The sequence below is a fragment of the Urocampus carinirostris genome, chromosome 12 (genome assembly GCF_059441175.1).
Source record: "Urocampus carinirostris isolate Australia breed hairy pipefish chromosome 12, RoL_Ucar_1.0, whole genome shotgun sequence".
Taxonomy (NCBI): domain Eukaryota; kingdom Metazoa; phylum Chordata; class Actinopteri; order Syngnathiformes; family Syngnathidae; genus Urocampus; species Urocampus carinirostris.
In genome coordinates, this window is record NC_142360.1 from 40,045,306 (window position 1) to 40,060,996 (window position 15,691).

Genomic DNA, 15,691 nt, shown 5'->3' on the forward strand with positions numbered 1-15,691 from the left:
TCAAAAATGCGGCCCGCGGGCCGGATCGGGTCCGCCGTGGTTTTCGTTTAGGCCCACGAAACAACGCACAGAGAAGAACAAGAGAAAAAGCAGCGGCCCTCCTATTTTTTTCCCATCATTAATTATTTGTGTTAATAAAATGTGTGTACATTTCAATCTGGTTGGTTCGTTTAATCCATTTTCTTGGGATTAGTCATTCATATCAGAACTCAAAGAACTCGAGAACGCAGTATGAAATATGTCCATTTGATGATAATAAGTAAGGTGTTACTCGCAAAACAACTGGTGCTTTATTTCTCTCTCTCTCTCTCTCTCTCTCTCTCTCTCTCTCTCCATTTCGCTCTCTCTTTTTCACTCTTTTTCTCTCTCTCTCTCTCTCTCTCTCTTTCTCTCTCTCTCTCTCTCTCTCTCCATTTCGCTCTCTCTTTTTCACTCTTTCTCTCTCTCTCTCTCTCTCTCTCTTTCCATTTCGCTCTCTCTTTTTCACACGTTTTCTCTCTCTCTCTCTCTCTCTCTCTCTCTCTCTCTTTCTCTCTCTCTCTTTCCATTTCGCTCTCTCTTTTTCACTCTTCTCTCTCTCTGTCTCTCTCCATTTTGCTCTCTCTTTCACTCTTTTTCTCTCTCTCTCTCTCTCTTTCCATTTCACTCTCTCTTTTTCACTCTTTCTCTCTCTCTCTCTCTCTCTCTCGCTGTCTCACTTTTTTTCTCTTTCTGACTCTCTATTTCTCTTTTTTCTCTATTTATCTATCTCTATAGAGCTCCCTGTTTCTCCAACTATTTTTTATCTTTCTTTTTCACTTTATCACTCTCTTCTCTCTGTCTCTCTTTCTCAACTTCTCTGTCTCTTATTTTCTTTCTTTTTTCTCTCTTTTGCGATCTCTCCTTTCAATCTCTTTCTTTTTCATTTCTTTCACTCTCTTTTCTTACTTTCTTTATTTCTCCCTTTGCTTTCTGTCTGTCCCATTCTATGTGTTTTTCTATCTGTTTTCTCTCTTTCACTCTCTCTTTTTCTCTTTCTTTCGTTCACTTTCCGTCTCTTTTACTTTCTCTCTCATTTCTCTTTTGTTCAGTCTTTCTCTCTCTTTTACAATATCTCTTTCTTTTCTCTCCCCCTATCTCTTGTACACTCTCTCTGTTCTCTCTTTTTCCCACTTTCGATGTTCAATTTTTCTCTCTTCTCTCTCACTTTCTCTTGTTCTCTCTTTCTTATTTTCTGTCTTCCTCTCTTTGCCTTTCTGGCTTTTGTTCTCTTTCACATTCGATCTCTTTAATCTACTAGTCCGGCCCCCGCGACCCCTTTTTTTCTACCATGTGGCCCCCAAGCTAAAATGAGTTTGACACCCCTGCATTAGGGGATCCATCATCATAAAGCTGTCGCCAACAAAGCTAGCTAAAACATTTGTTTCGCTAATGTTTTCTTCTCCCACGTTTCTTTGGTTCTCCAATAGTAAGGGCAGGTCCTCCGTCAAGTGGGAGGATTTGATTCTTGCCATTGCACCTCCACTACACTAGGGGCGCTGTGGTGTTCTCATTGCTGCATAGCAGAAAGTATAAGCATTAAGTATAAAGTATAGGAAACAAGTGGAGAAGAACCTCAAGTGACCCCATGAAAAATATATTTACAGGGTTCGCACGGGAGCTTGAAATCCTTGAAAAGGCTTGAATTCTGGAGTCAAGGTCAGGAAAATGCTTGATTTTTGGGTGTCGTGCTTGAAAATGCTTGAAATTGTTGCCTTTGCCGTGTTTCTTGACAGTCTTATAAATAGACCATGCAGTAAATGAAGAAAAATAATAAGAGGTGAGTGTGCGGGACAGTTTTGAGGTCATGCGGTTGAAACCTTCCGTATGGAGTTTGCATGTTCTCCCTGTGTTTGAGTGTGTTACCTCCGGGCACTCCGGTTTCCTCCAGCATTCCAAAAACATGCATGTCAGGTTAATCAGCCGGTCCAAATTGTCCCTAGGTGTGAATGAGCGAGTGAGACAGTCCCTATGCGCCCACTGCCTGAAGATAGCTGAGATTGGCTCTGCCACCCCCGAGACCCTACTGAGGATAAGCGGTGCAGATCACGGATGGATAGATGGAATAAAAAGTGCGTGGAAATGACTGTGATGCGCCCGCTCTAGTAAAGCGTCACCGCCCCCCACTGGTCGCAACCAAAAGGACAGCTCTATTCATAAAACAGGCTCTTTTGGCTCGGCTCACCGAGAAGAGCCGACTCTTTCGGCTCCCAAACGGCTCCTCAGATTATTTTTTTTGTTAATTATTTTTTATCAATGATAAAAAAAAAACATGATACACCAAATTATTTAGTAAATATTAATTTCATATTTTTTCCAGAAAATCCCTGTGAAAAAATGAAATATAAATTAAAATATTTCAGATTTACAAAAAAAATGTAAAATACAAAACAACTTTAGATTTCAAGTCCAACGACTATACAAAATACCTGAAAAAACAACAAAATGTTTTTTTAAAATATTTATAAATAAATCATCAAATGCAAACAAAACTCGCTTTAATTCTATTTTAACAAATTTATACAGAGATCCTCTGAAAAACTCAGAAAGAAAGATAAATAAAAAGAAAGAAAGAAAGAAAGAAAGAAAGAAGGAAAGAAAGAAAGAGAAAAGAAAGAAAGAAAAAAAGAAAAGGAAATAAAAAAGAAAAAAAGAAAGAAAAAAGAAAAGAAAAAAAAAGAAAGAAAAAAAGAAAGAGAGAAAGAAAGAGAAAAGAGAAAGAAAAAAGAAAGAAGGAAAGAAAGAGAAAAGAAAGAAAAGAAGAAAGACAAAAGAGAAAGAAATAAGAAAGAAAGAAAAAAAGAAAAGAAAAAAAAGAAAGAAAAAAAGAAAGAGAAAGAAAGAGAAAAGAGAAAGAAATAAGAAAGAAGTAAGGAAAGAAAGAGAAAAGAAATAAAGGAAGAAAGACAAAAGAGAAAGACAAAAGAAAGAAAGAAGGAAGTAAAACAAAAAGGGAAAAATCAGTAGTACGATTTAAAGATTGAATACACTCTGTTTCGGAGCAATCAAAATTCTTAAAATGAGTCCAAATTTGGCTCGTTTTTATACATACAGTACTGTCTTAATTTTTTTGTGTTCACAGAGTCTTTTCCGTGTTTGTAAACAAGTGTGACGTAGAAGCAGAATGGCAGAATTCTTATCAAAACAGGATATCAAAATTAAACAGGACAAACTAGACGGGAACGAAACTGGTAACCGATATTAAACAGGACAAAATTACCGGGAACAATACCGGACAGCAAATACCGACAGGAAACAGAACCGTCTCAAAACCCACATCTTGCGGGGCAAAGGTTTGTTGACGGACTGACAAACGGAGAGTGAGAGCTCTGAGCTTAAACAGACGGGAAGCCAATCTGTCAACGAGCCGCAGCTGGCGCCACACGGGTGGGCCAAAACGACACAAAAAGATTGTAGATCACAGATAGGAACAGCTCAATGTGCTAGCAGCAAGATAGCCTTGAAAGTGTTTTAAAGGCGCTTGAATTTGGTTGTGAAAAAGGTGTAAGAACCCTGGGGGACGATAAAATGGACGGATGGATTTCTAAAACGGGCGGCACGGCGGCGCAGTGGTTAGCGCGTGTGCGTCACAGTTCTGAGGTCATGAGATCGAAGCTCATGTGTGGAGTTTGCATGGTCTCCCTGTGCTTGCGTGGGTTTCTACCCACATTCCAAAAACAGGCATGTCAGGTTGATTGGCCTAAGCAAAATCAAATTGTCCCTAGGTGTGAATGAGCGAGTGAGTTGTATGTCTCTGTGTGCCCAGCAACCGGTTCAGGGTGTCCCCTGCCCACTGCCTGAAGATAGTTGGGATGGGCTCCAGCACCCCCGCGACCCTACTGAGGATAAGCAGTGCAGAAAATGGACGGAAGGATTTCTAAAACGGGCGGCAGTGGTTAGCGCGTGTGCGGCACAGTTCTGAGGTCATGAGATCGAAGCTCATGTGTGGAGTTTGCATGTTCTCCCCGTGCTTGCGTGGGTTTCCACCCACATTTCAAAAACATGCATGTCAGGTGTTTTGGCCTAACCAAATTGTCCCTAGGTGTGAATGAGAGAGTGAGTTGTCTGTCCCTGTGTGGCCTGCGACTGGATGGCAACCAGTTCAGGGTGTCCCCTGCCCACTGCCCAGACAACTGGAAGGGGCACCAGCACCCCCGCGACCCTACTGAGGATAAGCGGTGCAGAAAATGGACAGATGGACGGACGGATTCCTAAAAGGTCCTTACCTGAGAGAAGTTGAGACCATTGAGTGGATGGCACTGCTCCTCCACCCTCTCCACCGCCCCGGTGGTCTTCCCCATCCTCTCGGCCTCCTGCGCCAAAAACAGGTCCAGGACCGGCGTCCCCCTGGACCGCACGTCCCACTCGGTCAAGGAATTGACCATCAGCATGACCCAAACCGGCCGTTTCCTCTCCCAGTTCCCGGCGATGGCGTTGAAAAGGTAGTCCGCGTAGAGACCCCGTCCCCGTTGGTCCGCCGTCATCCAGCGAGGCATCATGTGCTTGACGTAGTCCAGATGCCGTTTCAGACGCCGGTACAGATCCCCGGGGAGCAGCGTCTGCAGGTTCTCACCGTGCGGGAGGAGTTGGCAGCTGCTCAGCTTGGAAACGGTCAGCGGGTCGGTTAAGTCCAGCTCGAAGAAGACCCGATGGCTGCCCCGGAATGCCCGTTTGGAAACGTCCGGGATGAAGTCCCAGACCCGGGTGTAAGGCACGTGGATGGTACCGTAGAGGTAGGAAGGGGGTTGCGGGGCCGCTCGCTTGACTTTCCACAGGAAAGAGTTCATGTCGCTTTGCTGCCGGAGAAGCGAGGAAATCGAGTCAAGTACTGGGATGCGTCGGTGCGGAGGTTTCTAGATTTCCGGACGGACTCATAAAAAACGTATGTAAGCGCTACTTATGATAACAATTAAAATACCCGATCCATCCAAATGGATCACTACTGCCCAAAAGTTCTGTACTTCCTCCCTCCGTCTCACTCAGCTCCATGGAGAGCAGAGCTTTCAGTTGCTCTGCCCCCCAGCTCTGGAACTCATTGTTGCTATTGGTTACTTGCTTGTTTTATTCTTGCTATCATGTTGTGTCTGACTATATGTACGACCTTGTGTGTCCTGAAAGACGCTTCAAAATACGATGTATTCTAATTATTATCATACCATTCAGAGGTTGGCGATCCCCCCTGTTCGCATCAGCTCCATTAGGAGCGGAGCTTTCAGCCGCTCTGACCCCCAACTCTGGAACTCATTGCCGCCTGACCTCCGAAATTCTGCAACCCTGTCCAACTTCAAATCCAGACTCCAAGCTCACCTCTTTAGACTTGCCTTTCCGTGACTATCTGCCTCACACACTGCCCCTTTAAACTCCAAACTTGTTTTACTTTTGCTTTCATGTTGTGTCCTGAAAACACAATGTATTATAATTACTATCCAATTATTATCATACGATACAAACCAACATTTTAAAAAGGACATAACGGACCCCAAAAAAATAACCAAAAAAATTGGGGGGCCAAAAAAATAAAAAGCCACTTAAAAACTCATTTTTAGGGCTGCACCAATGAATCGATGAATCTGATTTATTAAGGATATGTTTTATTTCCTCTTCATTATTCAAATATCAAAGTTTTGTACAGATAGAGCACAGAACGACAGAATTTTCTATAAAATAAAACAATTTAAAAACAAGTGCTTGTCAATTAACTTATTATATATATATATTCAGACTTTTCATAGAAAACAAGAGAGAAAAAGCAATAGATTTAATCTTATGTGTTGCATTTTTTTTAATTCTCAAAAAAAAAAGATCAAAAGTGTAATCCCAGCAAATTTGTTCTTGTGGTTAAATCTTTATGTATGATAAACATGGCATAAACCGGAACAGGATCAGGACCCAATCGCGTGAGGTTTCTCACACAAGCCTTTTATTTTATTTTGTTTAGCTTCATCATATTTTAAGCTAATTGGTCTTATGTTTGAAAACGGTTTTCACTAAAAGAGCCATAATATTTTTATTTATTTTATTTTATTTTATTTTATTACAAAATTTAGTAAAACCGCCAAACCTATTCTAATTTTTCACGTATCACAGTGAGACGTTCGATAATTTGATCAAATATATGAAATAAGAATAAAGTCAGAGTTTGTCTATTTAAAGTCAGAGTTTGTCTATTAACAAATACTGTATACCACTGTAGACTTGTATCCCTCCGGTTATTATTAAGATTGTTAAGTCTCATGTTGACCTTTGTATTCATCCTTATTTCAAAACAAAGGTGCAAGAAGAGTTTATCTGTAACGAGGATACGGACGTATTTACCTTCGGTGCGGATGGCGCTGGGCAAAAAGAAGCGATTTTGTGCGCCGTGTGCATTTTATTCACAAACAGTGGTTTCAAAACAAGGTGCAAGCAGAGTCCTTTTGAAAAATGTCCAAAAATACTGCAAACGGTGATACGGACGTATTTACCTTTAGTGCAGACGGCACTGGGAAAACAGACATACGCTGTGTGCTCCGCCCACCCCTAGCGCTCATCCAAGCCAATTGCTCCATGTGCTCGGCTGGTGTTTCGGGTTTTTGGAGTTTGTTTTGTGGGTTTTCATCATAATCTGTCCAACCCCTGATTTAGTGCTACCTTGCTTATTTGTCTTTACTTTTTACAAAATAAATCATTTTAAGTTATTTTTTATGCACCATGGTCTATTTTTGATGCTTTAAGTTGTTAGGGTTAGGGTTATATGTTTTGGTACTTTTTAGTTACTGTATCTTTGATGAAGGCAGGGAATTCAAGTTCTCATTGAATTTCATTGAAGAAACAGCGCGGCACCTATTTACTCACGAGACAGACTATGACGTGACCATAGGAGCAAAGCGATCTGAAAACGAATTTTCCATTTCAAAGACTTGTTATGCAGTGCACACAAATTGAAATGATGGAAAACTTGCACAGGTATGGCATTGTTATTGTCATGAACCAGCGCAGGATCAGGACCCAAACGCGTGACGTTCTCGCACCAGCCTTTTATTTTACGGGAAATTGGGCAGTCATGCACGTTAGGCAGCAATTTGGCGTGAAATGATAGGAAGCCAGAGGCCGAGGAGATCGATACCAATTGCAGATGGGGTTGATACCGGACAGGACGGGATAACAAATCAAGATATCGAAAATAAACAGGAGAAACAAGAGGGAACAAAACTGGAAATCGATATTAAACAGGACAACAATAAACGGGAACAATACTGGACTGGAAATACCAACAGGAAAACAGGACTGTGTCAGAACCCACGTCTTGCGGGGCAGAGGTTCCTTGACGGACCGACAAAGTAAGAGAGAGCGCACTGAGCTTAAAAAGACGGAAAGCCAATCTGTTAATGAGCCGCAGCTGGCGCCACACGGGCGGGGCCAATTGGGCGCCATGGCAACCGTGACAGTTATCCATCTATGTGGAAACGACAGAAATCCGTTATCCTCGCATGGAAAACCTGTCAAGAAAACCGACCCGGTTATGGGCGTGTCCATCCTGTAACTCCGCCCGAGCTCGCCAATAGAGTTCTGCTGAAAAGCTACAAATTGAAAAAAAAAAGAAACTCAAATAAATGTCATGATAAAAAACTGCCGTATCGGATCTTGTTTGCAGGGTTGCCTTGACAACACCCGATGCTCCTCACCTTCCGCGAGACCCGGCGCCGTTTATAGAGAGGCCCACTCGGCGAGAAACGACTTTTGTGTCTCTGAAGTTTCCGAAGGCCGCGGTGCAAATAAACCCGGCGGAGCTCATAAAAGACGTTACGCGGAAAGGGGCGCGTGAAACTTGCACTTCGAACGTTGCGGAAAATGAAATCGGCAACGGGACATGTGGAGCGACTTTGAATATGTTTTTTATTAGGTACTGGAATTGGATTTTGTTCTCAAAAAAATTGGAAATCCATCAAATATACATACAGATACTGTATATATATATATATATATATATATATATATATGTGTGGCCTGTGGTCTTCCATTTCCTCACAGGGGCCGCTAACCACTAAAAGATTGTATCCATCTTCTCGTCTCCTTACCTAAATCAGGGATGGGCAAACTAAGTCCTAGAGGCCAAATTTGAATTTGATTTTTTTGTTTGTTTGGCTCAGGTCGGTGGGGTGTAGGTAGGTAGGTAGGTAGGTAGGTGGGTTGGTGGAAAGGCAAGTAGGTAGATATGTAGGTAAGTAGGTAGCTTGGTAAGTAGGTAGGTAGGTCGCTAGGTAGTTGGGTTAAGTAGGTGGTTGGGGTGGGTATATAAGAAGGTAGGTAGGGAGGTGGCTGGGTAGATAGGTAGGTAGGTAGGTGGGTAGGTAGGTAGTTAGTTAGGTTGGTTGGTAGCTTGATGGCTATCTGAGTAGGTAGGTAGGTCGCTAGGTAGTTGGGTTAAGTAGGTAGTTGGGGTGGGTATATAATAAGGTAGGTAGGGAGGTGGGTGGGTGGGTACATAGGTAGGTAGGTAGGTAGTTAGTTCGGTTGGTAGGTAGCTTGACGCCTATCTAAGTAGGTAGGTAGGTCGCTATGTAGTTGGGTTAAGTAGGTAGGTGGTGTGGGTATATAAGAAGGTAGGTAGGGAGGTGGGTGGGTAGATAGGTAGGTAGGTAGGTAGTTAGTTAGGTTGGTTGGTAGCTTGATGGCTATCTGAGTAGGTAGGTAGGTCGCTAGGTAGTTGGGTTAAGTAGGTAGTTGGGGTGGGTATATAAGAAGGTAGGTAGGGAGGTGGCTGGGTAGATAGGTAGGTAGGTAGGTAGTTAGTTAGGTTGGTTGGTAGCTTGATGGCTATCTGAGTAGGTAGGTAGGTCGCTAGGTAGTTGGATTGAGTGGGTAGTTGGGGTGGGTATATAAGAAGGTAGGTAGGGAGGTGGATGGGTAGATAGGTAGGTAGGTAGGTAGGTAGTTAGTTAGGTTGGTTGGTAGCTTGATGGCTATCTGAGTAGGTAGGTAGGTCGCTAAGTAGTTGGATTGAGTGGGTAGTTGGGGTGGGTATATAAGAAGGTAGGTAGGGAGGTGGGTGGGTAGATAGGTAGGTAGGTAGGTAGGTAGGTAGGTAGGTAGGTAGGTAGGTAGGTAGCTTGATGGCTATCTGGGTAGGTAGGTAGGTCGCTAGATAGTTAGGTTAAGTAGGTAGTTGGGGTGGGTATATAAGAAGGTAGGTAGGGAGGTGGGTGGGTAGCTTGATGGCTATCTAAGTAGGTAGGTAGGTCGCTAGGTAGTTGGATTGAGTAGGTAGTTGGGGTGGGTATATATAAAGAAATGAAATGAAATGAAATGATCAGCATTTATATAGCGCTTTTCAAGTCAATGACTTCCCAAAGCGCTTTACAATGTGCTTCACATTTCCCAATAGCGGCCTTGCAGCCATGAAAGGCGCTAACCTGCTTATTGGGGGTATTAGGGGTTCAGTGTCTTGCCCAAGGACACTTCGACATGTAACATAGAGGATCCGGGATTCGATCTGCAATCTCTTGATCCCAAGACGAGCGCTCTCCCTCCTGAGCCACTGCCGTCCATGTAAGTAGATAGGTAGGTAGGTAGATAGGTATGTGGGTAAGTAGGTAGGTAGCTTGGTGGCTATCTAAGTAGGTAGATGAGTCGCTTTAAGTAGGTAGTTGAGGTGGGTATTTAAGTAGGTCGGTAGGGAGGTGAGTGGGTCGGTTGGTTAGTAGCTAGGTAGATAGGTAGGTAGGTAGGTAGGTAGGTAGGTAGGTAGGTAGGTAGGTAGGTAGGTAGGTAGGTAGGTAGGTAGGTAGGTGGGTAGGTAGCTTGGTGGCTATCTAAGTAGGTAGGTAGGTAGGTCGCTAGGTAGTTCGGTCAAGTAGGTAGTTGGGGTGGGTATATAAGTAGGTAGGTAGGGAGTTGGGAGGGTAGGTAGGTAGTTAGGTTGGTAGGTAGCTTGATGGCTATCTAAGTAGGTAGGTGGGTCGCTAGGTAGTTGGGTTAAGTAGGTAGTTGGGGTGGGTATTTATGTAAGTAGGTAGGTAGGTAGGAAGTTAGGTAGGTAGGTAGGTAGGTACATAGGTAGGTAAGTGGGTAGGTGGGTAGGTAGTTAGGTAGCTTGGTGGCTATCTAAGTAGGTAGGTAGGTCACTAGGTAGTTGGGTTAAGTAGGTAGTTGGGGTGGGTAGGTAGGTAGGTAGGTAGGTAGGTTTATCTAAGTAGGTAAGTACGTCACTAGTTAGTCGGGTTAGTCGGGTTTTTCGCTTGTTTAGGTAGGTAGCGAGGTTGGTGGCTGGGTGATTAGGGAGTTAGGTGGTCACGTAGGCAGGTAAGTGAGTGTGTAGGCACAGTTGTCTAATGCATTCCAAAACCAGGAAGACAAACATGGCGGCGATTGAAGTAAGGATTCCGCTATGTCAAACAAATATACAGTATTAAATATTTTGAAATAGTACTTCATGTATTTTGGCCTACTATTCAAATCAAGGTTTAGTTTTACTGAATGAAAGTTTTTCTTACTACTAGGAAGCCCTACATTTTACACACTGTCCCTTTAAGACTTGGAAACGTGGAGAGCTTATGCGTCGGACTTTTATGTGGAGTCTTGACGCACTGGGTTCATTTTTTTCCATTTATTTTTTCTCTTTTTTTCTTTTTTTTCCGGCCGTAATTACTTTTAACACAAACCAGAGTGCGACGCGTCGGTTCACGTGAAGTTATGGCCGACATCTCCTAATGTCCAAAAATCTTGAGGGAAAACGTATCATCCTTTTAAGGTTTGGCAGGAAACAAATATTATTTCTGGATTTTATTATAGCAGAGAAAATCTGTCTTATTTGCTTTGAGTTGCGAGTTATCGTCCATTTATTGAAAAATGGAACATTTTCAAGGATGTTTGCCATGGATTTCTCTATACGATACCCACGGGTCCTTAAAAAGTCTTAAAAGTCATTGAATTCATAATTCTAAGAATAAAGCTTGAATCGGCATTAAAATGTCTTAAATCAGATTTGCAAACGCCTTCAAAATGGCAATATGTAATTTATGTCACGGTTGCCATGGCGCCCAATCGGCCCCGCCCGTGTGGCGCCAGCTGCGGCTCGTTGACAGATTGTCTTTCCGTCTATTTAAGCTTAGTGCTCTCAGTCACCCTTTGTCGGTCCGTCAAGGAACCTCTGCCCCGCAACGTGGGTTTTGACTCGGTCCGGTTTCATTCCCGTCTGTTGGTGTCCTGTTTATTATTATCTCCACTTTTCGTTTCTGTCTAGTTTGTCCTGTTTAATTTCGATATCCAGTTTTGATATCAATCCTGTCTGTCCTGTCCGGTATCGACCCCATGTGTCCGATATCCGCTAGGGTAATTGGTATCGATCTCGTCAGCCTCTGGCTTCCTATCATTTCATGCCAGACTGCTGCCTAACGTGCGTAAAATGAAAGGCTTGTGTGAGAACGTCATGCGTTTGGGTCCTGATCCTGTTCTGGTTCTTGACAATTTATCCACATTTAAGGAGTACACCGTTTTTGTGTTTTTTTTTTATGAGGCTACACTCAAAATTGGTCATAATTATAGCAGCGATATCGTTTTCCGAAAATTTGGACTCCAAAAATTCATGACGTAAATATTTCATGTATCAAGCAAAATTGGAATGAGCATCTTCCAGTTTTGACCAAAGGATCTATGAAGTACTTTCAACTTCCTTCTTAATTTCTTGTCTTTGTTTTATACGTAGCACGGTTGCCATGGCGCCCAACTGGCCCCGCCCGTGTTGACAAATTGGCTTTCTGTCTATTTAAGCTCAGTGCTCTCACTCTTCCTTTGTCAGTCCGTCAACAAACCTCTGCCTTGCAAGACGTGGGTTTTGACTCAGTCCTGTTTCTTGTTGGTATTTCCAGTCCGGTATTGTTCCCGTTTATTTTGTCCTGTTTAATATAGGTTTCCAATTTTGTTCCCATCTAGTTTGTCCTGTTTAATTCTGATATCCTGTTTTGATATCAATCCTGTCTATCCTGTCCTGTCTGATGTCTGCTCAGGAAATTGGTATCAATCTTGTCGTCCTCTGGCTTCCTGTCTTTCCACACCAGACTGCTGCCTAACGTGCATGACTCCTTATTTCCCGTAAAAAGAAAGGCTTATGTGAGAAACATCACGCGTTTGGGTCCTGATCCTGTTCCGGTTCATGAAAATTCGTTTTTTTGGTTTCAAAGGGCATTTTTTAAAAATGAATTGAACCCTGACCTGATATAAAATCAGTGTGAACAAAAAATGTATTTCTGTTTTATTTATATTTTCCTATTCACATTCTTAAAGTTCAATAAGTAAAAAAGACAGGAAATGGAGATCATTTTTTCACTTTTTCCATTTATGGATTGTTTACAATGTAAACAATGATAAGTATAGAATAGCAATACCAGATATGTGTGGCTATTGGTATCGGTACTCAGTATAGAATATGAAGTACCGTATTTTCCGCACTATAGGGCGCACCGGGTTATAGGGCGCACCCCCAAAAAATAGTTTTTGGTCCTATTTTTGACATACATAAGGCGCACCGGATTATAAGGTGCTACAATGGGAACGTGGACAAAACAGTCGGATGGTTCAGTCCAACTTCTTACCCCCTTAACATTCCAAAAGCTTGCAAAGAAGCAAATACGTGTCGAGAACACGTGCGGATGCGGTGTCCGTACGATGTCACTCAAATGCATCGTTCCATCATTCGGAAGGTTCAAGTCTTGGGATTCAAGAAATGCCAACCATTCCTTAGTTTCTATTTTCTTTTTCGCTCGCAACTTTACTGTGCATATGACAATAAACACTTGGAATTGAGTTGAATTTAAAAATAGACACTCCGTTCCATCCATTATCTGCACCGCTTATCACAGAAACATCGAGTTCAGTCTGAAACAAGATACAGGGATAATATATATAGCCAGAGTAGCTCACCGAAGTCGTTGTGTTCATAATAATGTGCAGCCATGGTCCTCTTATATCCGTGAGTGCAGTAAATCCAGAAGAATAAAATATTTACAAATACAGTATAGTAAAAAATGCTTTCTGTATGCTGTCAACCACGTGCTATACGCATTCATCTTTTTCGGCCAATTGGAGGCTTTGTTTTGCCGCTTCAGCCTATGCCAGCCTGTAAATGATAAAAAGGATCCGCCCCCTTTACCTCCGAATAACTTTAGCCAATAGTGATCGATTCAACTGATGATTGACACGTCTTTTTCGGCCAATTGCAGGCTTTGTTTTACAGCTTAAGCCTATGCCAGCCTGTAAATGATAAAAAGGATCCGCCCCCTTTACCTCCGAATAGCCAATAGTGACCCATTCAAATGATGATTGACACATTGGTTAGCCAATGAAACGCCGGTAAATAAATCCCAGCATACATCGCGGACTACTTGGCGTTGGGGGGAAAATGGAGTCGGCGGCTGCTTGCATTATTTGCAAGACTTTGCGACTTAATATTGATCCATAAATAAGGCGCACTGTATTATAAGCCGCATGGTCAGCTTTTGAAAAAAATGAAGACTTTTAGGTGCGCCTCATAGCGCGGAAAACACGGTAACTTTCTGGGTATTTGTGAAATGTAGTATTAAACATGAGCAGTTTTTAAATAGTGTAGTATTTTTAAATAGTAATGGAATATTTGAGACGAGGAATGTCTTATTAGGGGCGGTTACTTTCAAATATTGTTGTTTTTTGGTTTATTTGTTTAGAAATAATATTCAGATAAGAAAAGTCTTGAGGGCTTTTTCTTCTTGCTTTGTTTAAATTTTGAAATAAGAAAAATGAAAAAAAAAAAAACGGAATGCCACATTATTTTATGGGAGGTGTCGAAAGCAGGGGTCTCCAACCTGGTGCCGGGGAACTTATTTTTTAGTCATGAGATTTTTTTGGGGGGGTGAAATTAAGCCTTTTTTCTGTTTTTTTTTCATTCGTTATTTTTTTTCTTGCTTCCTTCCTTTATTTCTTTTTCTCGCTTGCCTGCTGGCTTGTTTGCTTGCTTGATTTCTCTTTCTCTCTATTTTCTTTCTTTCTTTCTTTCTTTTTTCTTTTTCTCTCTTTCTTCTTTCTCTTTTCTCTTTCTTGCTTTCTTTCTCTATTTCTTTCCTTCTTTTTTTCTTTCTCTTTTCTTTTCTCTTTTCTCTTTCTTTCTTTATTTTTTTTTCTCTTTTTTTCTTTTATTCGTTATTTTTTTTCTTGCTTTCTTCCTTTATTTATTTCTTTTTCTCGCTTGCTTGCTGGCTTGTTTGCTTGCTCGATTTCTCTTTCTCTCTATTTTCTTTCTTTTTCCTTTTTTCCCCATCTTTTACCTTTTCTTTTTCTTTCTTTCCTTCTTCTGGTATTTCTTTCTTTCTTTCGTTTTTCCTTTCTTTTATATTGCTCACTTTCTCTCGCTCAATCCCTTTCTCTCTTTATCTCTCTTTTATCTTCTTATCTTTCTCTCTCCTACTTTGTCTCTCTCCTTCTTTCTTTCTTTTTAAAAAAGCCTTTTCTTTTTAAATTTCCTACTTTCTTTTTCTTTATACCTTCCTATCACTCTCTCCTTTTCTCTCTCCCTTTCTTTTTCCTTTTTTTATTCTCTCTTGGTCCCTTTTATTTTTCTCTCTCTTTCACTCTATCTTTCTCGATCCCTGTTTCTGACTTTTTCTCTTTTTCCTTTCTTCTCTCTCTCTTTCTCTCTCTCTCTTTCTGTCTTGTTTCTCCCTTGGTTCTTTCTATTTCCCAAAAATCTCTATCACATGATTTGAGAGAAAATTGTTTGTTTTTTTCAAGGACAGGAAAATGCTTGAATTTTGGGTGAAGTGCTTGTAAACGCTTGAAGTCGTTGCGATGTTTCGCATCAAGGTTGCTTGAAAATGACGCCAACACTGCTCCCTGCTGGCTAGCTTTACCTTTGTATTTCTTCTTCCCTCGGGATCAACGGCAACCGGCATGAGTTTGTATGACATTTTCCTAAACAGGGCGCTATGACCTGTGTATTAATGCAAGGATTACGTTTATTTCGGGCCATGAAAAAATAAAGGTAGCGTGGCAAACTGGCATTGGAAGAGCTTCCTGTAACTGAAAATTTCAGCTACATATTACTCATTTTTACCCGAAACCTATAAAAAAAAATATTTGTCCCTAAAGTAATATATTGGTGATTTACTCTTGATAAATGCATATACAAGATTAAATATCGCATATACATTTGTGGCTCTGCAAAATACCTGTCATATATTTATCATGTATAAGGCGCACTGAACTATAAGGTGCATGCAATTAAAACTACAGTAAGAGTGACCCATGGTCTGGAAAATACAGTACTGTATTTTTTTAATCTTTAAAGGCACACCAGATCATAAGGCGCACACCCCAAAAATAGTTTTTGGTCATATATTTATCATGTATAAGGCGCACTGAACTATAAGGCGCATGCAATTAAAACTACAGTAAGAGCGACCCATAGTCTGGAAAATACAAGGCTGTATTTTTTAAACTTTAAAGGCACACCAGATTATAAGGCGCACAACTAAAAAATAGTTTTTGGTCATATATTTATCATGTATAAGGCGCACTGAACTATAAGGCGCATGCAATTCAAACTCCAGTAAGAGCGACCCATGGTCTGAAAAATACAGTACTGTATTTTTTTTAACTTTAAAGGCACACCAGATTATAAGGCGCACACCCAAAAAATGTTTTTTTTAATTCTTTATGATACTGGAAA

At 41.4% G+C, this 15,691-nt stretch overlaps 1 protein-coding gene across 1 annotated transcript in view; it reads right to left on the reverse strand.

The window, feature by feature from the left end:
• trabd2b (TraB domain containing 2B) overlaps positions 1 to 15,691 on the reverse strand; it is a 134,070-nt gene that overhangs the window by 96,732 nt on the left and 21,647 nt on the right. Inside the window, exon 7 of the mRNA XM_088348848.1 lies at positions 4,245 to 4,814. Coding sequence (XP_088204974.1) covers positions 4,245 to 4,814 — 570 coding nt within the window. The remainder of the gene's footprint in view (positions 1 to 4,244; positions 4,815 to 15,691) is intronic.